General features: G+C 43.7%; 1 protein-coding gene across 2 annotated transcripts in view; it reads left to right on the top strand.

Moving 5' to 3' along the window:
• ARHGAP40 (Rho GTPase activating protein 40) overlaps positions 1–13,333 on the top strand; it is a 45,359-nt gene extending 32,026 nt beyond the window's left edge. For both annotated transcript variants that reach the window (XM_083618669.1, XM_083618670.1), the window contains exons 9-15: positions 1,685–1,844; positions 2,570–2,652; positions 2,903–3,109; positions 3,981–4,121; positions 5,621–5,781; positions 9,048–9,103; positions 10,180–13,333. In XM_083618669.1, the coding sequence (XP_083474795.1) occupies positions 1,685–1,844; positions 2,570–2,652; positions 2,903–3,109; positions 3,981–4,121; positions 5,621–5,781; positions 9,048–9,103; positions 10,180–10,286 (915 nt within the window). In that variant the 3' untranslated portion in view covers positions 10,287–13,333. The remainder of the gene's footprint in view (positions 1–1,684; positions 1,845–2,569; positions 2,653–2,902; positions 3,110–3,980; positions 4,122–5,620; positions 5,782–9,047; positions 9,104–10,179) is intronic.
• The last annotated feature ends 11,483 nt before the right edge of the window (positions 13,334–24,816 follow it).

The following is a 24,816-nucleotide window of genomic DNA, read 5'->3' as shown; positions in this document are numbered from 1 at the left end:
TTCTTCATGAGAAGGTCACACTTCCCGCATAGATTTTGATCTACAGCAGGGGTCAGCAAACTTTTTCAGCAGGGGGCCGGTCCACAGTCCCTCAGACCTTGTGGGGGGCTGGACTATATTTTGGAGGGGGAAAAATGAACAAATTCCTATGCCCCACAAATAACCCAGAGATGCATTTTAAATAAAAGGATACATTCTACTCATGTAAAAACACACTGATTCCTAAACCATCCGTGAGCTGGATTTAGAAGGCAATTGGGCTGGATCCAGCCCCTGGGCCTTAGTTTGCCTACCCATGATCTACAGCTACAGTATCTACATTTCCCTGTGATATACAGACAAAGGAGAGTGCTGGGTATGATCCAGACTAAGGTGGATAAAAAAAGGATACCATGGCCTACCTCTGGACTACTAATTTATTGTGGACAACCTAACACCTTCTGGTTGCTGAGATTCTTGGAAAAAAAAAACAACCTTGGACTAGCAAGGTGATTGTGCCTGCACTTAAAGGGCAGGGACCTACAGCTTAACCTTCTCATCCTCACAGCTGGAAGGCACCTCAACCGCCATGTTTCTGGGTAATCATGGGGAAAGGTTGATGGTGGATAGAGGTCTGATGCAGTTAGGTCTTCATGCCCCAAAACAAGCATTGCAGTGGCTGTTCTTCTTTTCATGTCCAAGTGTGCATAATGGGAATCACTTGACACATATTAGTTCTGAGATCCTGAGGGTGCCCTTTATCCCTTTGTAAATGTAAAGTGGACTGGCAGACCCCAGAAGAAGTAGGTCACATGGGTCAACCCACCGCTGCTTTCAAGCACACACTCAGTTCATGTGAGGTTAGTCAACGGAGAAAACCCCACAGTGCCTGAGCAAATTGTGGTGTTGAAAGTCATGCTCTGGAACCTTCCGTAATATGCAGGAGTCTTAAGAGATTCCTCATCCGACAGGTTGGTGTGGAAAGTGTTCCCTCGGGGTAGATATTTGAAAACTACCCACATGGTGTCGTGCGTTGATGGAAGCAAAAGGTTCAGTGTGTCTTCCTGTGCTTGCTGTTGCTTGTGGAAGTTTCACTGTGAATAACTTCTTTAAAAATGTGATAGCCTGTATTTCCGGCCAGACCAGAAGGTCTGCAAACAGAAATAGTCCTCCTTTTGCTGAACTCCAAGCCATAGAGTAACCTTCCCACAAGCCTGCTGGGGTTTTGAACTACCGCTCCCATCAGCCCCCACCAGCATGGCCAGTAGTCAGGGATGATGGGATATGAAGTTCATTACATTTGAAGGGCAGCAGTTTGGGGAAGGCTGGCATGAGAGATATCATGGTCTGTCTTAATTACAGTGGTGGATTCTCCGCCCCCAAAGGTGCAATAAATCATAGGTTTTACTTGCATGTTACATTGGAATCCTAGGTGATTTTTCTCATGGAAACGTTTCCCCTGCTGGGACATCTCAGTCTTCCCAGTTCTTAAAAATGCAGTACTTTGTCACCAGGGAAAGAAATCCCACTTCTTCCCTTATCCTGCACCCCAAACTCTGGTTTATTATTAATATTCATAGCTGCTTTTTATTGCTATTCTGTTGAAACATTGCAGTCATTTCTCCCCACCCCTTCCCATGTTTACTTTTTCCAAATCTTTCTGCCTTCAGTATGTGACTTTCCCCTCTATCCCTTTTCCCCCCAGAGCCTGGAACAAAAGCTAGAAAGTGAGTTCTATACTGGTTTCTTCCAGTGGGATGAGGTCCATCAGAATGATGTCTCTGGCTTGCTGAAGAGGTTCATCCGGGAACTGCCCACCCCTCTGCTGACGGCAGAATACTTACCTGCCTTTGCAGCAGTGCAAAGTGAGTGAGGCCTTGGCCAAAGATATCAGGCCCTGCCACCTTAAGCACTGATTTCTGTCTTCTTCCTTGTTGAGTATATTAGGTGGCCGTTGTATAGCAGATACGTTGTTGGATGTCAGATAACCAAGGTCAATTTCTTGCTCAGCCATAAAACTCTCACTCAAGAAACCTTGGGCAAAGTCATGCTCTGTAAAGCTAAGCCTAAATTTTCCGCAGCTTCTTGGGGGAAGAGTGTGATACAAGTGTCACTGATGGATGGCTGTGAGCCAGGGGTAGGGTTCCTGTTGCCCTCAAGATGTTGCCAGATGGTCAACTCCCTTCACCCCAAGGATGACTGGTAGTTGTAGCCCAACAGCAACAGGTTGTCTTTCCACACAGTAAGGGGTGGGCATTTTCAGGTGATTGAATAGGAACAATGGCAGGTATGCCATCCTCTTAAAGGTGTCCGTGTGTATTAAATGTTGGAGTAATCTGACATTTCTAAGGCCATGGGAGTTGTCTTCATCTCATACTAAGCCATGCACGCTACTTAAGAAACTGCCTAGGTATTACACGCTGGTTACTGTGTATGAGAGTCTTGTGGAATGGATTATGTTCGACAACCGTGGTTTGACTGTCTATAAAATGCAGTTTTAAAGAGGCAGAGCTTCTAGGCCAATAGAAGCTCTTCCCAGTAATTTCTTCTTCCCAGTAATTTTGGATGTCGATTGTTCCTTCCATTACAGATATCCCAGATCTGAAACAGAGGCTGCAGGCTCTCAATCTGCTTATACTGATCTTGCCAGAACCCAACCGAAACACCCTGAAGGTAATATCGCCACCTCCTGGGGATCGTAGTGCCCTGACTGTAGAGTGCAAAATGATATACAAACTCATCCTTTTAGAACTGTGGTATTGCTGTATGGACAACATTCTTACCTCACAATGTTGCAAATATGTTGTCTGCAAGCACTCTCTCATATTTATAATCTCAGAACCCAGAGACAATTTGACTTCTCTCCCCCGCTGCCTACAGCTGATGTTTGATAACGGAAAGTAATTATCCTCCCCTCTTTCAGGCTTTGCTGGAGTTTCTGAGGCTGGTGGTTACCAGGGAGCGGAAAAACAAGATGAATCTTTGGAACGTTTCCACAGTCATTGCTCCAAATCTTTTCATGCACAAGGGGCTGCCGAACAAGATCCCGGAAGGGAAGGAGAAACAGCTGGCCGAGGGTGCGGCGGACGTGGTGCGGATGATGATCCATTATCAGGATTTACTCTGGACTGTAAGTTGGGGCCATATTTTCCGAGTCCTCCTTGAATTGCCATTGATAAAACTCTATATTGATTTTTAAAATAACTTTTTGGTATTTAAAATGGCAGCCGCATAGAACATAAGTGCCTCTTGGGTGAGGCCAGTGGCCCATTTCGTCCAGCTATCCTGATCTTACAGTAGCCAACCAGATTCCTATGGGAAGCCCAAAAGCAGGACCTGATTGTAACTAGAGCTGGGGAAATTGTCTGAAACCGTATCAGATCGTGATACCGGTTTCGGAGCTGGCAGTACATCACATTGGCCAGAGAGCCAGGATGTATTCCCAGCTCAAATTGCCTGCAGACAAATTGAATTCCCTCCCCCTCCATCCTGCCTACAGTTGTTGTTTGACAATGGAAATTTTTTTTTTCCATCTTCCTGTCTGCCTGCACCTTTGAGGAAGCCCCCCACCCCACTCCCTGGCTTGTGGGAGTTGGAGAGGTATGGGGACTTGGGCTGGGTGATGTATCTCAGCTTCCTCCCCTAAGATGGGGTGAAAGAAGCAGCCGAGATGCATTCCAGACATCGTGATATATCAGAATATCGTGGAATTTAGCTGCTGATATATCACATTGTTGAAAAGAAGATATCACCCAGCTCTAATTGTAACAGGACTCTTTGTGATGCCAAGCAGCTGTTATTCAGAGATGTGCTGCTTCTGGCAGCGAAGATAGAACATAGTTGTAGGTACAGAGTTTTGGAATAAAAGATCCTGAAAAGAAGATCTGGCCTGCTGTGCCAGAAACCCCTCTCTACATACCTCCTGTTTCTCCTCTCTTCAGGAGATACTTTCAGAATGACAACAGTCTCACACCTCTTTCTTTTTTTGCATTCCCTTTTAGGTTGCATCTTTCTTGGTATCTCAAGTGAGAAAACTGAACGAGAGCAGCAGCAGGAGGTACCAGTTCTGTGACAGGAGGATCAAAAACCTGTTAAGGAAGATTAATCTGGACAAGGAGAAGACTGAGAAAAACCATGGCGAAGTGAGTGAAATCCCCATTGCCCACTGCATTGTTAATGCATGGTTGATGCGTTAAGAGCATCCTTCACCAGGCTGGTGTCCTCTAGGTACTTAGGCCTACAATTCCATAAGAACTTAAGAAGAGCCTGCTGAATCTGGCCCATGAAGTCCAGCATCCTGTTCTCTCGGTGGCCACTTTGATCCCTGTAGGGGCTTGAACCAGACCCAATCATAAGAACATTCTCTACCCTGCAGTTTCCAGAAACTCCTATCCAGAAATATTGCTGCCCCCACAGCCATGCTGGCTAGAGCTGATGGGAGCTGGGAGTTGTAATCCAAAATATCTGGAGGATTCCAGGTTGCTGAAGGCTGCATTAGAAGATGGAACTGTGGCCAGCCAGGTCCACTTGCAATTGTCTTGTGGCCATGCAAACTGTAGGATAAGTCTTCCCATGCTGACTCGTTTCAGAGTTAGTGTGCATTTGTAAGCATGAGTGATTTAGCAGCATAACCTGGGAGAGCTACAGATAGAACTTTCAAGGAATTAGTGGGCCACTATCATGCTTGGCCGTTGGCTGAGTGAATAGGCCCCAAGTGAGTGGTGGTTCTCAGAGAGGCAACAACAGCAGTTGTAGGATAGGTTCAGCATCAGAGCATGGGATCCTGTGGTTTGATGCCTCTTAGATCTGTACTTAAAAACAAAGAACTCTTCTAGTCTGAGGGCACTTCTAGGTTTTGTAGGTGGGAGCCAACCATGTTCTTACAGATTCACGTGCAATTAAAAAGGGACTGACATTCTGGTATGGCATAGCGCCTTAAGAAACCCAGAATTGCTTCAGACAACACTGTATAACCTCCCTGCAAACTAAATTGGAATGAATGCTCAGTGAACAGCCAACATATGTTTATAACCACCTTGCAAACCTTGTGCAAAAAAAACACACAAAAAAAAACAGGATGAAAGTCCAGTAAACAGGTTATCTGGAAGTAACCTGGCCCCATCTGATATTTCTTGTTTGCTTTTTTAAATCAAATGATTCCCCAGAAATCTGTTTTGTATGGACCTTTTGGTTCTTGGAGGCAACCAAACTCTGAGATGCCTGGCATGCAGGTTTTTGGTTTTTTTAATTGCTGTATATGAGATTTGCTCAATGGAGAGAAAGAAATTATTTGCATGGTCAACTGGCTGATGGTGAAATTTTCTGCTTGAAACAAACACTTTCCCTTGTGTAAACACCAGGGGGCACTCATGCTTACTTTATTAACGCTAGTCAAATACTACTGCTTCTCACGCTGTGTGATGGAATCAAATTTAATCTTTATTGCTTTGCATCCATCCTGCCCTTTGCCTGCTTTTGGAGATGTGCATAAATAACCATTTTACTTGGAGGACAACAAGCATTTTCAAACAGAGTGTTTGATTATGTCTTCATGTTTTGTGCACATGCTTTGGATTTTCTTACCTCTAAGTTTCCTCCTCCCTCTCCCCGCCCGCCTAATGCTACTTCCTTCATCTTCCAGCCATCCAAAATAGTGAAAGTCCAGGCTTCCCCATTCCTAAAGGATTCCCTGGAAGTTCGCTTAACCAGTGGAACCAAAGCTGCAGATGTCCTGAGGCAGTTCCAGAAGAACCTCTGCCAAAACGGCTGGAATATTGTCAACACTGTCAAACTTATCAAATGGTAAAAGCACCTCCTCTCCTTAGCTTAGAAGGAAATGTAGCTTGTCTTTTTTCTGCGTGATTAGGCAGGAGGCTTTTTTAAAATGTCTGTTGAGATGAGCAGCATTTAATGAAGGGCACTTTCACTGTGTCACTTAAATCAGTCTTTTTTTTTTTCTACGAGTGGAATCCAACGTAGAGCTACGCCAGTGGTCTGTCAGTGCAAGAATTTCTCTGTGTCAAAGGAAACGTTCTCTCCCTCTCAGATTTTACACTGAGGTCTAGCTCTGAGGGCCTTCTGGCAGTTCCCTCACTGAGAGAAGTAAGGTTTCAGGGAATCAGGCAGAGGGCCTTCTTGGTAGTGGCGCCCGCCCTGTGGAATGCCCTCCCATTAGATATCAAGGAAATAAACAACTATCTGACTTTTAGAAGACATCTGAAGGCAGCCCTGTTTAGGGAAGTTTTTAATGTTTGATGTCGTATTGTGTTCTAATCTGTTGGAAGCCACCCAGAGTGGCTGGAGTAACCCAGTCAGATGGGCGCAGTGCCGGATTTACATGATAAGCTAAACAAGCTATAGCTTAGGGCCCCTCTCTCTTGGGCCCCCCCCCCCAAAATTAAAGGAAATAAAGCCTGGAAATACATTTCCAAAATATAAGATAAAAAACAAACAAATTTGATAAAATACAAATTTTGTTATGTGCAAATGGCTTTAGATACCTGTTAGGTCCATAAATTTCCATATAGCATATATTCAACACAAAAAACAGCGACAATTTGTTGTTGACAAAGGACAGCTGGACATATAAAGGGCCCCAATACCTTCAGTAGCTTAGGGCCTCATCAAACCTAAATCCGGCCCTGGATGGGCAGCATATAAATAATAACAAATCATTAATATAATTATCCCCACACACCCGCTAAATGTCTTTTAGGGTCCCCCTCCCCCAATGGTCTGGAGCAGATCTGGGGAGTGCATAGGATGCATGCATGCGGAGGGGCAGAAAGCCCCATTGTGCACTGATGGGGCACAGTAGTTGATAGCTGGGAACTCTGTATTCCATGCACAGCGTGCAAATGTTTCTGAATACAGGGGGAGACCATCCAGTGGTTGTGGTCTTTTTAAACCATTGCTGGCAACTCCTTAGGTCAGGTTTGGGTGCTGCTCTTGAGAGCCCCTAACTTCAGAGGAAAGCTTTTTTCGGGTTGGGGGTGAAACTGCTATTGGGAGGAGAAGCTAAAAGGGTTTATGTGAGTACGACACACCAGTCCACAGCCCAGGCAATAATAATAATAATAAATAATAATAATAATAATAATTTATTATTTATACCCCACCCATATTTATACCCCAGCCACTCTGGGTGGCTTCCAACAAAATATTAAAATACAGTAATCCATCAAACATTAAAAGCTTCCCTAAACAGGGCTGCCTTCAGATGTCTTCCAAAAGTCTGGTAGTTGTTGTTCTCTTTGACATCTGGTTGGAGGGCGTTCCACAGGGTGGGTGCCACTACTGAGAAGGCCCTCTGCCTGGTGCCCTGTGACTTGAATGTACTGGGTAAGAGAATACAGTTGTAACTTGGAAGTTGAACAGCCTAGTTCTTGAACGTTTTGGCTCCTGAATGAACTCCCGAACAATCGAAACCCAGAAGTGACTGTTCTGCTTTTAGAACGTTCTTTTGGAAGCTGAACGTCCAACGGGGCTTCCGGTTGGCTGCAGGAGCTTCCTGCAGCTAATCAGAAGCCACACTTTGGTTTTCGAACGTTTTGAAAGTCGAGCTGACTTCCAGAATAGATTCCGTTCGACTTCCAAGGTACAACTGTATACGTATCAGAACCTCAAACCCACTCAAGTCTTCGTATGCCCTAAGAGCACTTCCTTTGATAGCTGTTCCTTCCCCCAGCGAACTCCAGGACTGTAATTCTGTGAAAAGGGAGAAGGCTTAGGATTGCTAACAAGCTTTTCAGCTTCTGAACTACAGTTCCCAGGATTCTTTGGGGGAGTGGTAAGAGGAAGGGAGTGAGATGCAAAAATAGAAGTTTGTGTGTGTGTGTGTGTGTGTGTGTGTGTGAGAGAGAGAGAGAGAGAGAGAGAGAGCGTGCGCATAATGCAGAGGAAATTGTTCCACAACTTTATGAAATTAAGGGGTTATAGAAACCACAGTAACCTTCCTGAACACATTGACTGGTAGTTTTAAATGCTTGATTGGGCATGTAATAAAATCATAGTCTTCTTCTACAAGTGGAATGTGAATGCTGATTTTGTGCATAGATCCGTTCAGATATGCAGTATCTATGGCAACCAAAGGACTGATCCCACCTTGAGGAAGAAGAAAGAGACTAGAGTGAACCCACTGACACCTGTGACTCAAACAGTTGATACTCTTGAACAAGTTTCGCTGTTTAAAAATGCCAGGGGTCGGGGGTGGGGAGGGAAGAGAGCAATGAAGCATTTGGAAAAACCTTATTAAGTTTTTTTATTTGCTTTACTTATTTCAAAAATACTCAGATACAACCTGTCACATAAAACTTATCGAGGAGGTGTACAAAATAAAAAGACAAGAACACATATATATTACTTAAAAGGTAAAGGACCCCTGACAGTTAAGTCCAGTCATGAACTACTCTGGGTTTGCGGTGCTCATTTCGCTTTACTGGCCAAGGGAGCCGACGTTTGTCTGGAGAGAGTTTTTCGGGTCATGTGGCCAGCATGACTAAACCGCTTCTGGCGAACCAGAGCAGCACACGGAAACGCTATTTACCTTCCCGCAGGAGTGGTACCTATTTATCTACTTGCACTTTGACGTGCTTTCGAACTGCTAGGTTGGCAGGAGCTGGGACCGAGCAACGGGAGCTCACCCCGTCGCAGGGATTCGAACCTCCGGCCTTCTGATCAGCAAGCCCTAGGCTCAGTGGTTTAGATCACTGCGCCACCCGTGTCCAAATTACTTAAAATGATCCATTACAATTAATGTTCATGTTTTTTTAAAGGCAACTTTAAAGGGTGCTTGTCGGGATATTTCAAATCCACTATACCGTTTTAACATGAGCTGTCCATCCTCAAGTCTAGAACAGCTTTCCCCAACCTAATGCCTTCCATGGCTGATAGTCAGGGATGATGGGAAATATAGTTCTGAGCTATAGCTGGAAGGCACACCATGTTGGAGAACTCTCATTTAGAGCAATTCCAATATATATATATATATATATATATATATATATATATATATTAGCCTCTTTGTCTTGGAAATGGTTATAATTAGTGTGTTTTTTTAAATTTTGCAGTAATGGTTCGGTAGATACGATGAACCTGCTCTTCTATGAAGTCGGCGGCAACATAAGTATGTAAATTTGAACTGTTGTCATTTTATTTTTCATGGTGGGGAATGTGAGTTAGTGGGTTAAGAGGTGGGCAGCTGAAGCAAACAGTTGTCCTAGGAATGAATCAAAATGGGGAACCGCTAGGAATTAGCAGGCTTAAGCCTTGCTGGGCCACATAGGGTTGCTTAAAGGCATTTCCTTAATAATCAAGCAAATAACCAAGTAAGCTGGTTTTTTAAAAATGCTCGAAGTGGCTTTGAACAAAGAAAACAGAAATACATTTCAAACAAAGAGTACAGAAACAATTTCATAGTAACAATTTCCTAATAATTATAATAATGAAACAATAGCAGATATAATAATGTACAAAACCCACACTTCAGTGCTATAAATATAACAACATTACCTAAATGACAAGCAGTATCCAAAAGCAAAAATAAGAAGAGAGCTTCACAGTTTCACTTAGTCCTCCTGAAAACACTTCTCCCATGATGTGGTTAATGATTATGCCTCTATCTCTTTTTTAGCCTTGATTAGGAACATAGGAAACCGCCTTATAACAAGTTGGCTCATGAGTTCCTGTAGCTCTATACTGTCTTGCTTCTCCCATAGCCACAGCCTTGGATTCAAGCAGAAATCAAGCATGGCTTCTTCTCGCAGTCTTCTTCCAGCCCAGCACTTACACACCTCTGGCTCTTGTCCTTCTCACCAACACCCAGGTGTAGAGGGTAGCAGCACACCCATTTGACTTCTGGCACAAAGCCACTTTCTTTGTTACCCTAGCAACCCATACCTACAGTGGCCTTTAGCTCACCAAAAAGCTGGCCTGGCTATTCCAGCAATTGAATCCTTGGTGGATTCAGGAACAAGAAGAGACTCATACTTATAGGCAACCCACCCACCCCACAACTCACAGTACTTGTAATCCAGAAAGTGATAGGAGACAATATTTTCCAAAGTCCTGACACTGTTAGGGACTTTATTAAATAATCTGAAACTAAGTTACCCAAAGTTACCAGGCACAGGAGGAATAGTGGGATCTATATTTTTTGGGAATGGTTTCTTTAAAATAAATCTTTTCTCTCTATCCCAACAGGTGAACATTGCTTGGACCCAGACACATACCTCTTAGATCTGTACCATGTGAATCCTCATGCAGAATGGGTTATAAGACAAAACCCATCTTTTCCAAGGACACTCTAGGAAGACTGGCGAGAGGGAAATGACCTAGCTGGAAATTATGTTAAACAAATAGTCAAATGGGGCCGGGGTGGGGATGAATTTTTTATTCCTGGATTTTTATTTTTATTTTAATGGGAGGCTGTGAAAAAAGTAGCAATTCCCTTTAACTGTTCACATGAACTTGTGGCTAATTGAAGGGTTACATTGGGGTAGCAGAGCTTCTATAGGATGTGAATGCCTGTAGTAGAGGACTTCTGGAAAGAAAGTTTTAAAAAGAGACAGTCTTGTCCTTGAAGAAATTGATGGAGATCATCTGGGTTTGATTCTTTTAATGCGCAAGCTTCAGGTTCTCACATTAGTGGAAAGACACCCCAGTGAACAAATGTGCTGTCATGTAAAGCCTGCACACTTTCTAAAGAAGTAAGGCTTCTCAGATAGAAGCTGGGGTTATCTACATTTTGCTTCATTTTGTTTCTGAAGGGCTTAATAGGCAACCAAATTGCCCGGAATGTAGAGGAGAAGTTCTGCCCTCAAAATGCTAATGTCCCAAGCACAGTGTTGGTGACATATTAACTATGCACAACTGTAGGTGTGCAATGTCTTCTGGGATGCAGCCTTGACATTGCAGTTCAGTGCACAAACGTGTATTTGTGTGTGCACACACAGTTCCACATACATGTTGCTATTTGATTAGAGTAAACCATCTCAGTATTACTGTTTAATTCAACCTTTTTAATATTCAGATTGGATTTCACATCCCTGTCTGGTTGTAATAATTTTTTTCCTTTAGAGAAACTCCCCAGCAGAGACTTGTCTTCCTATATTGGGCCCCAACAAGTCTTTTCGTTATGACCAAGACAATCCAGAAACACCTGAGCCATATAATGTTCTTAGTCTTCATGTCTTCATTGTTTCTTTGGTGTTGCATTTTTAAAACGTCGTGTTTGTAGGTATATTTACCAAAAGCCTGTTGAAATGATCTAGATTGTTCTGGAGAAAGCGATGATCTGTACTTAAAGATCCTCCTTTCCTTGTTTGCTCACATTTTTTAAAAGGCCAAAATATCCACCTAAATGTGTAGAGGGTTTCTCAAAATTGGTAGTTTTGAATATCTGTATTTTGCACTTGTGACTTAAAAGAGGGCCTATTTATTTTGAAAATGTCAACTAATAGAGATGTTTAAATGGTTATTTCATGTTATCCACTTCCAAACTAGTGGACGTGAGAAAGCTAAACCCTTTCTCATCCAAACACCAGAGCTGATGTTGTCAGAAGAGCAAAATATGAACACATATGCCGGAAGATTGCCTCATTTGGACATAAAAGGGTTTAGAAGGAGGCATTTTGTCAGCATAAGAAAGGAATTCGTGCTTGAGGGTGGATGAGTAGGGCAGGGAGTCCACCTTTAATTCAAACGTGCATTACACATCTGATCTCTGTAGAAAAGCAGTTTTGGAAGGAAGGAAGCAAGTATCTGAAACCCCATTTCTTCTTTTGCAGCGGGGAGGGGAGAAGCTGCTTACGCTAGGAGGGAAACGGTTAATGCCCCTCCCTGCTGCTCAGCTGTCAATCATGCCCTCCTAAGGCTGCCTTTTGAAGAGAGGATCAAGGGCTGTTGCGTGTAACATCTGGTGAATGAGTTGCCATTCGGATAGGAAGAAAACAAATTAACCGGTGAAGTTACTTTCCACTTGCCCTGTACTTTCCTTCCTTAGCCCCATTTATAGTCTCATCTGACTGCTTACCCTCCAGTGTAAATGGGTGGCGTTGAGTGGTGATGCGTGGGTAGTTCACGAATCCCTTGGGGCTTTATTGGAGGTCGGAATGCGAAATTGCATGAAGAGGTGTCTCCTGCTAAAAATGGCAACAGCATGTAAATCTCCCCTTCCTTCCCCCTGTGTAAGGTTGAGTCGAACCTAGCCCCATGTCTTGGTATCATTACTGCCAGTGTTTTCTTTCCCCAACCTCACTGACAGTCAGTGCTGGGGGCAAGAAGTAGGGAATCATGGTGACATCACAACACAAAGCAAGTTTTATTTAACCATACAGATGGGGGCGGGGAATAGTTCACACGGAAGCTGTTTTCTTCTAAAGCTGTGTCATTCGTTCTGACCAGAGTGCAGGAGTCATGTCTTGCTCAGCATAAACATTTCCAAACTTTGCAATTCGCATCCTTTGTAGACTTTTACCAGAGAAAGGATAGGTGCAGAAGTCCATTAGAATTTTCTGGAAAAGTACTAACAGATGTAATGAGCAACAAAAGACTGGATGACTCAGATGTGTTTAGGAAAGTATCTACATGGCACAGCACAGCCTTAAAAGAATACAGAATTGTCTACAAAATCCCTTGAGTATTTTTTTTTTATAGGTATAGCACACTCTAAATCCACTGTTCAAAATCGTTTCATGCCAATGCATTGAAAGTAGTCAGTACAGAACAGTCTTCCCCAACCTGGTGCCCTCTGTATCCTCCCACCCAGCTAGCATGGGGAATTTTCCAGGAGTGTTAGGAGTTGTAGTCCAAAGCTTGGGGAAAGCTGGTATAGAACTTTAAGAGCATAGCAGGCTTGCCAAGCAGAGGGTATGCTTTGGTCCTGTATGATAAAGGGTTCAAGGTGGCAATTTTGGTAATTCCGAAAAGGTCAAGGTCGAAGAGAGGCCAATCTCTGCTTCCAAGATATGAAAATTAAGTTTTGTACTTGGGGCCAATTTGAACGAATAGCTTGGGGGATGAAATAAAATGACTCGGATTCGTCAAATGCTAACAGAGTAATGTGAAATGAGTATTGCAAAAAGCTATGTGTGCAGGAGCAAAACCTGAGAGAAACTAACATTTGAGGGGGAAAGATGGTGTAGGCCCAAATCTGTCCATAATATTGACGGTCTGTCATCACTTTCACTGTCTTTTTGTGTCTCTAGAAATTTTATTGATGGCAGTTAAAGTGGCAAGGCATAAAATGGTAAAGCTCACTTGTGTGTGTGCGTGTGTGTATTTTTTTAAAAAACGATGGTTTATATTATTTTTAATGCTGTATTTAATCAATAAAGAACTAGATACGTTTCCAAAATGTCTTCTGTTTTGTAATTTATTTTGTTGTCAGTTGCTGGATTTGTTTTTGTTGATGAGAGAGGTTCTGTGAACTAAAAAAAACAACGGGGAAAGAAATGGTTTTGTACTAGACTAAGAAGGAATGTAAACAGTATGAAAACACACTTCAATAGCTAAGAAGGCGAGTAAGCAAAGACCCAGAAAGAGATACAACATGGGATCGAGACATGGTTTTCAAATACTTTGTTGGTCTCTCAACCAGTGGCCTTAGAAGTACAGTCCAGAAAACATCCAGTTTTGTTCTAACATGAAAAGGGGTTTTGGCTCTCGATTCAACTTCCAGATTGACAAATCACCAATAAGCAGTGGTGGTGCAGAACCATCATCTAATGTCACTGCTGTTTACCTGGTTGCAAGTAGTTGAGACCAAGCAGTTTCACCAGAGGAATTGCTGGATTGGCCAGTCTCTTAACCTCTTGCCCAGCCTGGACCAGATAAGAAACAACAATGCTGGAGTTGGGAGGGAGATTCTGTTCCACCACATGCACACAGCCATTGTGCCATTGTCAATAAGAATAAGCAAAGCCATGACTCTAGAGCAATTTTTAAAAATGAATCAGATTAGCAGTGACAATGAAATACTGTGATTTCAAACAGATGACATTCTGTAATAAATAACATCCCCCAGACCCCAAAGAACAATGTATTCCCTTGCCGCTGAGAAATTTTGTACCAGGCAAGCCTTCCTGGATAGTGACATTCACGTGTCAGGGATGGGGAACATCTGACTTGGGGCTGAAAGCAATCTTCAAGCTCTCTCCCTCTGGACCTTGGTACTTTGCCCAGTCTATGCCCCCTTGCCCAGGGGCACATCCTTGAACCATGAGAATGCCTCTTGCTTGCCTAGATAGATGTCTCTCTCTGTGTGCACAGTATATGAGCACTTCATGGTTGCACTAAGGAAACAATCCCATCCACTGCCCCATTTGCTATTGACACATGGGCCCCAGAAGGTTGCCTTTGGGCTGAAAAAGGTCCTCCACCATTGACCCACTGGATGCCACAGCCAACAAAGCTCTCTAATTACTGCCTGACTATCCAGAAGGTGGGAAGACTCTAAGAAGGGCAGCAGAGGATGATCATATCGGGGAGGAGATGGTCTTTAAGACACTTGCAGCCGAAGCCATCTTCAGGTCATTTCCAGCCCTTTCCTAATTGTGCTCATAGAGTGGGACCCTAACTGTGGGCATTCAAGTGGATGAGAGTAGAAGCCCCAACATAATTTGATGGCGTGGTGGGCAGGCTTTGCATGTGGGTCCCAGAGCACCTGAACCCACACCTTTGGAGTTGTTGGTGAGGCGGTAGGGAACGGAGGCTGAAATAGCTGTGCAAGACTTAGGGGAGCTGTGGCAAATTGGTTTCTGTCAAGTGCAGGTCTGAGAATACTGTAATTAACTTAAGTGTGTATCTCCTACTGCCTTCCATTACAGCTTTTTATGCATGGATGTAAATTGAGGTGGCAGTTCTCATCTGTGCTGATGACACTGGGAAGCTGTTCTCTGGACACAAGAGGCTGCCAAAAGGGGAATAATTGGGTCTTATTTATAACAAACCAACAGAGCTGGTTGATGAGCTGGATTCCCGTTTACAAGAGACAATTAAGGATATTGCATTGTTTTTCTTTTCTCCCCCCTCTTCAAAAAAAGGGAGCAAAGTCGCAGGGGTTCTCTAATAGCCCTTCTGACTCTGCTTCATGTCCTTAGAGCACATTTGTTGTGTGTTGCATTTATTATGATCCACTTGTTATTATCCCCTAATTATTTTGCTTGGGGGAGGTCTTACTCAACAGCGAAATTTGTGACTTGATGATCACTCAGCTGCCTGCATTTAAGGTAAAATTACTGCAATTAACGAACTGATCAATCCCGGTAGCTGTTTGACTTGCTCGGGACAGAATAAAGGGGCGACAAAAACGAGAGCAGCTTTAGCGGTATCAAGGCGGGGAAGGAGGGCTGCAAATTATAGGAGTAGCTAAAGCGGACTGCATCTTAAGCTTCCCAGTAACAACCCAGAATGGAAATCTCTGCAACTCTTTCCTCTTGGCCATTCTGTCTGCAGCCAGAGCACATTGCATCCACTCTCAGAAACTGGTACAGAAAAGGATAATCAGGGAAAAGAACAAATTCACTGAAGATGTCCGAAAGCACATTTTGTAATGTTTCCATGGGTTAGTGAACTGTTTTACAAGCCAGATCAGGCCAAGACTGTGTTCCCACTGTATATTTAAAACACATTTTCCCTTTCTCAAATCCTGGGAACTGTAGAGGTAAATAACAGTTCTCAGGATATTTTTGGGGGGTCTGGGGGGATGTTATTTAAATATATGGTGTGTTTTTGTTGCCAAAAAACCCCAAAACATCCTGGGGCTTTTTTGTGGGGGTGGGGGTGGGGAGACAAGGTCCTGGATATATTCAAGTTTAAATAGCAAATTCTTTTACTATTTTTGAAATATTTATTATAGTTCATAATCATCAATGAGAGGGGAGTATTTCTGAGCAGTAATTATGTGTTGTTTGAAACATCCAGTAGAGAAGTGTGTCTTCATAAAATGTAGCCCCCTTTTATCTGGAAGATCTCACAGCATGAAGGTAATGATAGTCATCTCTTATTGTTGGCCCCTGTTATCTAACACCCACCAATCTCTCTGAAGATTGCATTTCCATTTAGATGTCATGAGTAACAGTTGCTGACAGGCCCTTCTTCCTTCATACAGCAATAATATAAATTAAGGTTAAATGCATTCTGTATTAATGCTTTGTCTCCATGAAGGATCAGAATGCTCTGCACTCCTATCTAAAGAAAAAGCAGCAAAACTTTCTATAATCCTTTTACTGTGCAAAGTTCCCCTTCTCTGGCTCAAAGGACTTCAGCTCACAAGCCCTAGTGGAATTACAGCTTTCACTCTGTCAGAGTCAACGACTGCCAAAGCAGGCTGGGCCTCTTTTCAGTAAAGCGGTTCTATCACTGGAGGCAGAGCTAGCATCTGAGGTAGTGCTGAAACATCCTACACTACAGTATTCAAGCCTTCGGCTTTGAGCAGAGCTGTCCATGGTACCATGGAAGCCTTGCCCAGATACTGCTGAGGCATTTGCTCAAAGCAGAACACAAACAGCATCACTGGGCACAGCTGGATTGCAAGGCCTGCCTTGCAGCTATTTTTGTTGTGTAAATAACTTTTTAATTATTTTTTTAAAAGAGAAAATACAATAACAAAAATTTTGATTTGCATATGTAAGAAACAACATTCTTGGAAAAATTATACAGAATATAGAAAATGTTGGATAGCATGCCAAGGGCCTTAGAACTATCTAAAGCATAATATTTCAATGCAATTGCATCCTGAAAATTGTATGCATGCATGCAAATGCAAAATTGCATATTTGCAAGGAATGCAAGTCTACCTCTCTGAGACGTTTTCTATGTTTTGCTCTTGCAGCAGATCTTCAGGCAGAGGAAGGAGCTGCAATTGCATGCTTTGTGCAACATCAAGGCCTTCTTTCCTTTCAGTTGCTTCCCTCTGAACAGCTGATATATGGTACGATACCAAGTAGATTGAATGAAGTCTGCTGAAGGCCTAATTTATAGAGCACTACCAGATTATAGGTTGCGTCTTACAGACCAGAGTTGCAAATAAAAATATCCAGGCTCTTTATCAAGGGATTTATAAATGAACTAATCCAGGGAAAAAAATATATTCATCTTTTATAAGTTGGACCACATTTCTTCTGTGCTCTGGCATCAGGTGAATCATTGACTTCAGTCTTGGAGAACAGAATTCTACTCTGTGTTGAAAATTAATTGTACACAGTTTTGGATTTAAAGCATTCATCGGGTCTGCAATTGGTGTGTATATGTTTGCTTGTTTGTTGGTTTCTGTTTGTTATTAACTTCTCTTTCTCTTCCCGGCTGTCCTCCATTTTGGAAACTAGCGGCTGCATATCTGTCAGACATTTTGCTGCTCATACTCTATCTTGTCCGTCTGTCACTTTCCATTGGGCTTTTCCTGTCCAAGCTCAGGAGGCATTTGTGTTTTGGAGGGGATGTCGCATGGCTGCTGTAACTGTCGCATACATGCGGGGAGAACCTGTGTTGAACCGTCAAAGGCAAGAGCCAACAGCATTTGAAAGCTTCATTAGCTGGCCTTTGTTCTGACTCAGTGCAGTCAGGCAGGCAAATAATGCCTTGAGTGTTATCAGCCATGTGCAGGCCTCAGTTGCCTAGCAACCCAGATTGGTCTACATCTCCAGTTTTCTGGGAGGAATGGGTGAGGGGGGAAATACTCATAATTTTCTTCAATTTAGCTGCAATGCAAATGAGAATTTATTCCTAGCTACATATTGATAGGTTTTTATAGAAAACCAAAAACCAGTTTATGCCAAGAACCCTTGGTTTTTTCTTACAACAGTTCAAGTGCACACCAGCCTACCCCCAGGTCTGTTTTGGACTCTTTGATGCTATTTTTAATCTTACGACTTAACGTGCTTACTGACTGGCTGTCTTTCTGCTTCCTGCTAGAATCTGTGTCATTCCCTTCAGACACGTTGGGAAGGTAGGGCTAGGGGATTCCTGTTGTGCAATCTGATTGCATTACTATTTTTAAATCACAAAACTGCCACAAATAGACTGCTTGTTTCTAAATATTTGTGTTCCCAGCATCAGTGCAGAACCTTTTAAACTACTTTCAGAAACCAGGTCCATGGCTTATGCAATATCCCATAGCCATTTATTTGTGATAACAAACTTATCACTTACCACACTACCAACTTGAACCAGTTTCTCACCCTGGCAAAACATGGAATTTGGCTCCTTGGAACTTGCAATATACTAGCTACTTTGCCAATGAAAGAGGATGGATAAAGGGCATGTGCTATTTTATATGTATATGGATGGATGGATGCAGTATATCTCACCATAATGGAGAAGACTGTCAGCAGGTGACCTGTGTGCCTGCTCAGTCTGCTGTCCAGGTTCTAAATGTTGATCTCTTTTTTCCCCCTTCCTTAGGGTTCTTGATCATTAGATCCAGCCAATGGTCCATCTAACCCAACATCCTGTTCTCATGGTGGCCAATCAGATGTCTGTGGGAAGCCCACATGCAAGACCCGAGTGTATGGGCAATCTCCCCTTTCTATAGTTTCCAGCAACTGGTATTCAAACACATAGCCCTTGGTGTTTATACTATTTACAGAAGCGTTCTGGGTGGCTTCCAAGATAGAAAAAAATATGACAGACTTAAAGTAATCATAAAGGAAAATGCATCAAACACAACACAACCATAGAGTTCTAAAAGGCCACTTCTGTGAAGTGCCCTGAGACCTCCAGGTATAGGGCAGTATATAAATTCAATAAATAATAATAAATAAAATAAGATACCTGGGGCTCCTTAATGGACATGGATGAAATGCTTTTCTACCCCTTTGCAACATTTTCCCAATGTTTCACGCCTGTCATTTCTGTCTCCTTTCATAACTGCCCTTCAGGCTTGCATGAGTCATTGTCGAAATTGGTTTGTTGTGCTCCTGAGGCAGCAGCTGGCCAGTGGATTTTATTTTTCTTGCTCAGGCGGCATTTACACCTATAGCCAGGGCCTGACAATCTCATTCATTCCCCTTACTATAGTGAAGGAGGAAGCAAGGTTCTGGCAAGTGAGATAAGCTTATTCCAGACTCTGGAGCTCTACAGGAGAGAGGGTGAACCCCAATTCTTCTCAGTCCAAAAATTTGGCTGAAGCTTGGGGTTTGATTTGGCTCTGCATTTCGCAGGAGCAGAATCATCGTAAATCCCTGTTCCCTCACCCCACATGTCCAAGGGGAGGCAGGGACACATAGGAGCCATCTACTAGGAGCCGGCGTCCCTTTGACCCCCTCCCAGTAAAATATTTGAGGGGCTCACCCCCCCTTATAAGGTTGATGGGCATTGCCATTCAAATTGTTTGTGTGTGTGCCACATCTTGTGATTGATTATGCAGGGTGGGGCTTAACCATGCCCCCCAATATTTTATTCAAGTTAGCACCCCTGCAATGGTAGGCTATGCCCTTCCACCCAGATCTAAGCTAGGCTGGAGCCAAATCTTCGTGCTCTCCGCTTTCTCATGCATAGAAGGACAGAAAGAAGATGGTATTTATGAAACTTACTGATGCTTTTGAATTATGGTGCTGGAGGAGACTCTTGAGAGTCCCATCGACTGCAAGAAGATCAAACCTCTTCATTCTTAAGGAAAACAGCCCTGAGTGCTTACTGGAAGGACAGATCGTGAAGCTGAGGCTCCAATACTTTGGCCACCTCATGAGAAGAGAAGACTCCCTGGAAAAGACCCTGATGTTGGGAAAGATGGAGGGTACAAGGAGAAGGGGACGACAGAGGACAAGATGGTTGGATAGTGTTCTCGAAGCTACCAGCATGAGTTTGACCAAACTGCGGGAGGCAGTGGAAGACAGGAGTGCCTGGCGTGCTCTGGTCCATGGGGTCATGAAGAGTCGGACACGACTAAACGACTAAACAACAACTTCACCTTGATTGTGCAAGTGGATTTACTGACCATGTTTAGCACCAGGGCTGGCCCACCCAACCCATGAGGCTAGCTGAGACAGCTGCCTTGGGCGAGATCTCGCTAGAAGCAGCTGTCACTACTCAGCAAGTGCCACCACCACTCAACCCAGGTAAGGGAGGCTGTGGTGGTGTGGCGACACAACACCACCACCCCTTTTCATCTCAGGCAGCAAAACGGCATGTGCCACCTCTGCACAAGACCGTCTCATGTTAGTCTGATCATCCCCAAACATAGCAATTGTTGTATTTCCAAAGGCGATTCATGAAAACCGTGCAAAATCTTTCTGCATGAGCATTATTGCCAGGGTTAAGCTAACCAGACAAGGTCATTATGCTGTTTTCTCCCACTTTAAACCCACACACAAAGAGAAACCGTATCTTTCTTGAGTTTCTCATATTGGTGGAATCCTACCTTAAAAGAGGTTAAGCCATTTCTATTTTCTCAGGCATTTTAAGTTGGGATCCTTTGACTCTCCAAATGTTGCTACCGACTATATTTGCTGGACTGGTGGGAGTTGGAATACATCAACATTCGGAAGACCGCAGGTTTTCTGCTGCCACCTCATATATTTGGTTTTATTGTATATTTTAGTGTTTTATGATATGTATAATTCATTATTTATACTTGTTCTTCACCATAAAATTTGAATGTAGGGCTGCATGCAAATGTTTTAAATAAAGTAAGTAATTGTATCAGGATTCGACACCTCTGAAAACTGCAATCTGCTAAATGGGAGTTCCTTCTTTAGTTTCAGTCTCTACTCCCAATATTTCAATATCCAGAAATGATAGATTTTCCTCCTGTCTCATTAGTGATGCAGTTTGTGGATTCATACAGATTAACGACAATTCTCTGTGTATCAGACATTTAAAAAGAGAGAAAGAGAGAACCCAGGATGTTTATGAAAAGCAATTTCCTCAATGCCAAACAGTTTAATATTAACTCCAGAGTCAATGGCATAGAGACTCATTTATTTTGAGCTGCATTTCCAAACTCTGACGGGTCAAGAATACATAAATTTCTCGGATGGCAGATTTTTTAGACAATATTGGGTTTTAAGGGAAGAAACCAATCTGATTCTCAACACAATGCCAGTTTGTTAACAGAACTGACTGGGAAAGCAAGTGTGTAATCAAGCTAAATTGGGGGTAAGCTTTTCATTTTTGTGAATGGAAATATTTGGAAATATTTCCTAGTTCTTTATTATTTTTAAAAAAATAAAATAAAGCCATGTTGTTTGCAGTCAATAAATTCTAGCCTTTAAACTCTCACAGACAAATGAAACAGAAATATTATGACGGGTTGCTGATTTGAAATGGCTGCCCCTCGAAAAATGACAACTGGAATGTTGCCCCCCCCAACTTCATAGTTTTATTTATTTATTTTTAAAAATAATTGTTTATTTATTTGTTTGTTTATTTTTAAAAGAGTTATATGCTTCAATCTCAGAAAACATCATGGTGGTGTAGAACAATATGCACACGATAATAATCAAACACCGTTTCAGGCACTACAAAATAATTATTAAAATGACTTTCAAATCAGTGTTTTTAAAGAGCTGAACATAAGAAGAGCCTGCTAGATAAGAACAATTGCTCATCTAGTCCAACATCTGGTTTTCACAGCAGCCACCTCTGGGAAGCCCACAAGCAGGAGCTGAGCACAAAAGCACCCTCTCCTCCCACAATTCCCCACAACTGGTATTCAGAAACATAATTGCCTTTGACCAAGGCTGCATGAGCCGGTCAGCATAAAAAGGTTTTCAAGACATGCTTGAAGTGGTGGCTGGTGCCCATTGGGAGCAGAGAGGCCAACTGTAGGTGGAGTCAGAGGCAATGGCAGGCAGAGACAGTTCATTCAACTTTTCCTCCAATCCTCTCCCTTGCTGAGTTCTACAAGGGCAGACCAGTGGCGTTGCAACGGTGTGTGCGCGCGCTCCAGGCACCATGTCTGGGGGGGGTGTGACAAGAAGGCACCCCACGGGGGCTTGCCCTGCCACTGTGGCGCGAGCAGCCATCGTGCTGCCGTTGCCGCATGTGGAGGATCCCAATGCAAGTGGCAAACAGCTATGTACAGCTCATGCACTGTACAAAGCGGTTTGCCGCCGGAGCCTCTCGAGCACCATACAGATGGTGGTGGGATCCCTCCAGCACCGCTACAGATGCATGTAGAGGATCCCGGCACCATCTGTATGGTGCTGGAGCGGCACCAACAGCAAACAGCTATGTACAGCACATGTGTGGCGTCGCTATGCCGCACATGCGCCGTACGTGGCGACGCCCCACCCCAGGTGTCACAACGCCTTCGTTCGCCCCTGAGGCAGACTAAAGAAGAAGAAACTAGCATACAGTGCCACCCCCTGGACTGGATGCAAGTAAGAAGGTAGGTGGAGGGCTGGCTGAAGCCCAAGTGGTCCTAATGGACCAGTCTCCACTGGACTGGACACCTGAAAGTCAAAAGTGGAGGTGCCTGCTGAATCTTTGCTGGAAGAGGGCTCCACAGCAAGGGACCAGCAACACTAATTGCCTGGTTTCTAGTGGTGGTTAGTTGAGCATCTGTGACATGGGGGACAACTAGCAGCACACTTCCAGGTGATCTAAGTGATCAAGCTGGGATAGAATAATAGAATCATAGAATTGTAGAGTTGGGAGGGACCCTGTGGGTCATCTAGTCCAACCCCCTGCAATACAGGAATCTCTGCTCAAGCATCCATGACAGATGGCCATCCAGTGGCATAGCGTGGGGGGTGCAGGGGGGACCGGCCGCACTGGGCACAACATCTGGGGGGGGCACACTCGCACTCGCAGCTCTCTGCCCCTACCTGGCTCACTCACTCTCTCTCACTACAGTGCTGGCTGTGCGAATCCGATCCGAGCAGCCGGGTCGCCGCCCACTGTGGAGGGGGTGGGTGCCAGGCGTGCGGTGCGGAGAGAGAGCGAGGGACTATCTGGGGGAGGGACAGTGCAGCGGCCGCCCAGCGCAGCGCTGAGCGCGGGAGAGAACCACACCAGACCAGACCAGGCAGCAGCAAGAAGAAGCTGGCAGCGGCGGCAGGTTAGGGGTTAGGGGGCGCAAATTACTTGCCTTGCCCCGGGTTAGGGGGCGCAAATTACTTGCCTTGCCCTGGGTTAGGGGGCGCAAATTACTTGCCTTGCCCCGGGTGCTTAAAACCCACGCTACGCCGCTGTGGCCATCCAACCTCTGCTTAAAAACCTCCAGTGAAAGAGAGTCTACAACTTTCTGAGGGAGCCCATTCCACTGTCTGACACATCTTACTGTCAGAAGATTCTTACTGATGTTGAATCAGAATCTTCTTTCTTGTGACTTTATTATTATTATAACAATTATTAAATTTGCATACTGCCCTATACCCAATACAACATAAAATCACAAAATAATAACACAAAATGTATAATAAAAACAAGAACAACCCTATTCAGTATATTATAGAGTTCTAATTCTGGAAATTAGGTGCCATTGTTTCAAGTCCTACTCTCCAGAGCAGGAGAAAACAAACTTGTTTCATCTTCCATACGGCAGTCTTTTAGATATTTGAAGATGGCTATCCTATCTCCTCTCAATCTCCTTTTTTCCAGGCTAAACATGCCTAGCTCTTTCAACTGTTCCTCATAAGGTTTGGTTTCCAGACTCTTGAACATCTTGGTTTCCCTCTTCTTGGTTATATCCTCCTCTAAGATATAAGGACTCAGGTGGTCCTTCGTGGCTTTATATAGCAGCACAAGCACCTTGTACTTGGCCCAGTAGCATAACCCTGCTCATCTGTAGCCATTAGCTGCTTTTCCAAATATGGACACTGAGGTTTGGCCACTTGTAGCAAGGGTTATGCCAAATGCATTAGATGTCAAATTCTATGGCTTATGAAATGCTCTATTGTCATTGCAAGCCTTTCAGCAGGACAGGGGGGCTGTGTGTTTAAAAATCTAGGCTAATAAAATGGAATCGTGGCTGACTTTTCAAGAAGAGGTCAGCCAAAAAAGATGAACCTTTGTTTCCTCCTGTCTGCTCCTCCTTTCATTTTAAGGCTATGAACTGAATGACTGAAGAAATTAGAACTTTTGGCATCGCTCTGTGCCCGTATGAAAGGGCTACAGCTGGCAGGCTAATGAGATGGAAAAAATAATTATTCACCTTGGATTTCCCCCTCTTGGTTTATTCCATTACTCCAGGCATGTTTCCCCTCCCCTGCCTGAAAACGGGGGTTGTTTATGGTATACATATGGCACAGTGTACTGGGAGGGTCTCCTGCAAAGTGCTGTCATGATGAAATGGGATTTCATTTCAAGGGAGCGTGTGCAGGAGAACATCTTTGTGTGTTTGTTGTCCAAATATAGCCAAGCCTCTTACAGTATTTCAGTCTTATTTGTGATGGATTAAATGGGAAATACAGATTATCCATTCATCCATCATCCCTCTCTCCAGCCTGGTCCCCTGTCAAGCAAGGATATCTCTGCATTCAAAGACACTTCTGAGTCATCACTAGATGAGCTAGGCTGCAGGGGCAATGACTATATTTAAAACGCTGGACCACAGAACATCACAGAGGGATGCCCTCCAACTGCTACATCTGAAGGAACAGGAGAGATCACTGCCGACTGCCTCCCCCCCCCCCTTTAACTACTTAAAATTTAAGGAGCCAGTTTCACCCCATACATTTGCAACACATCCAAAGTACTTTTAAAAAAAAAGTCTTCTCCCAAACAATCCTGGGAACAGAGCTACAAAGCTCAGCACACTTAACAAACTACAGTTCCTAATATTATCCCAGGGGTGGGAGTCATTTGTTTTAAATGTGCTTTGGATGGGCTTTAAATGCAAGGCTTGGGTCTGTTCTGTGTCTTTGCTTATATGTATGAGCTGTGGTTTCTGAATGC

The sequence above is a fragment of the Podarcis filfolensis genome (assembly GCF_964270895.1).
Source record: "Podarcis filfolensis genome assembly, chromosome: 6".
Classification (NCBI taxonomy): domain Eukaryota; kingdom Metazoa; phylum Chordata; class Lepidosauria; order Squamata; family Lacertidae; genus Podarcis; species Podarcis filfolensis.
This window is presented reverse-complemented; position numbering and strand designations above follow the sequence as displayed.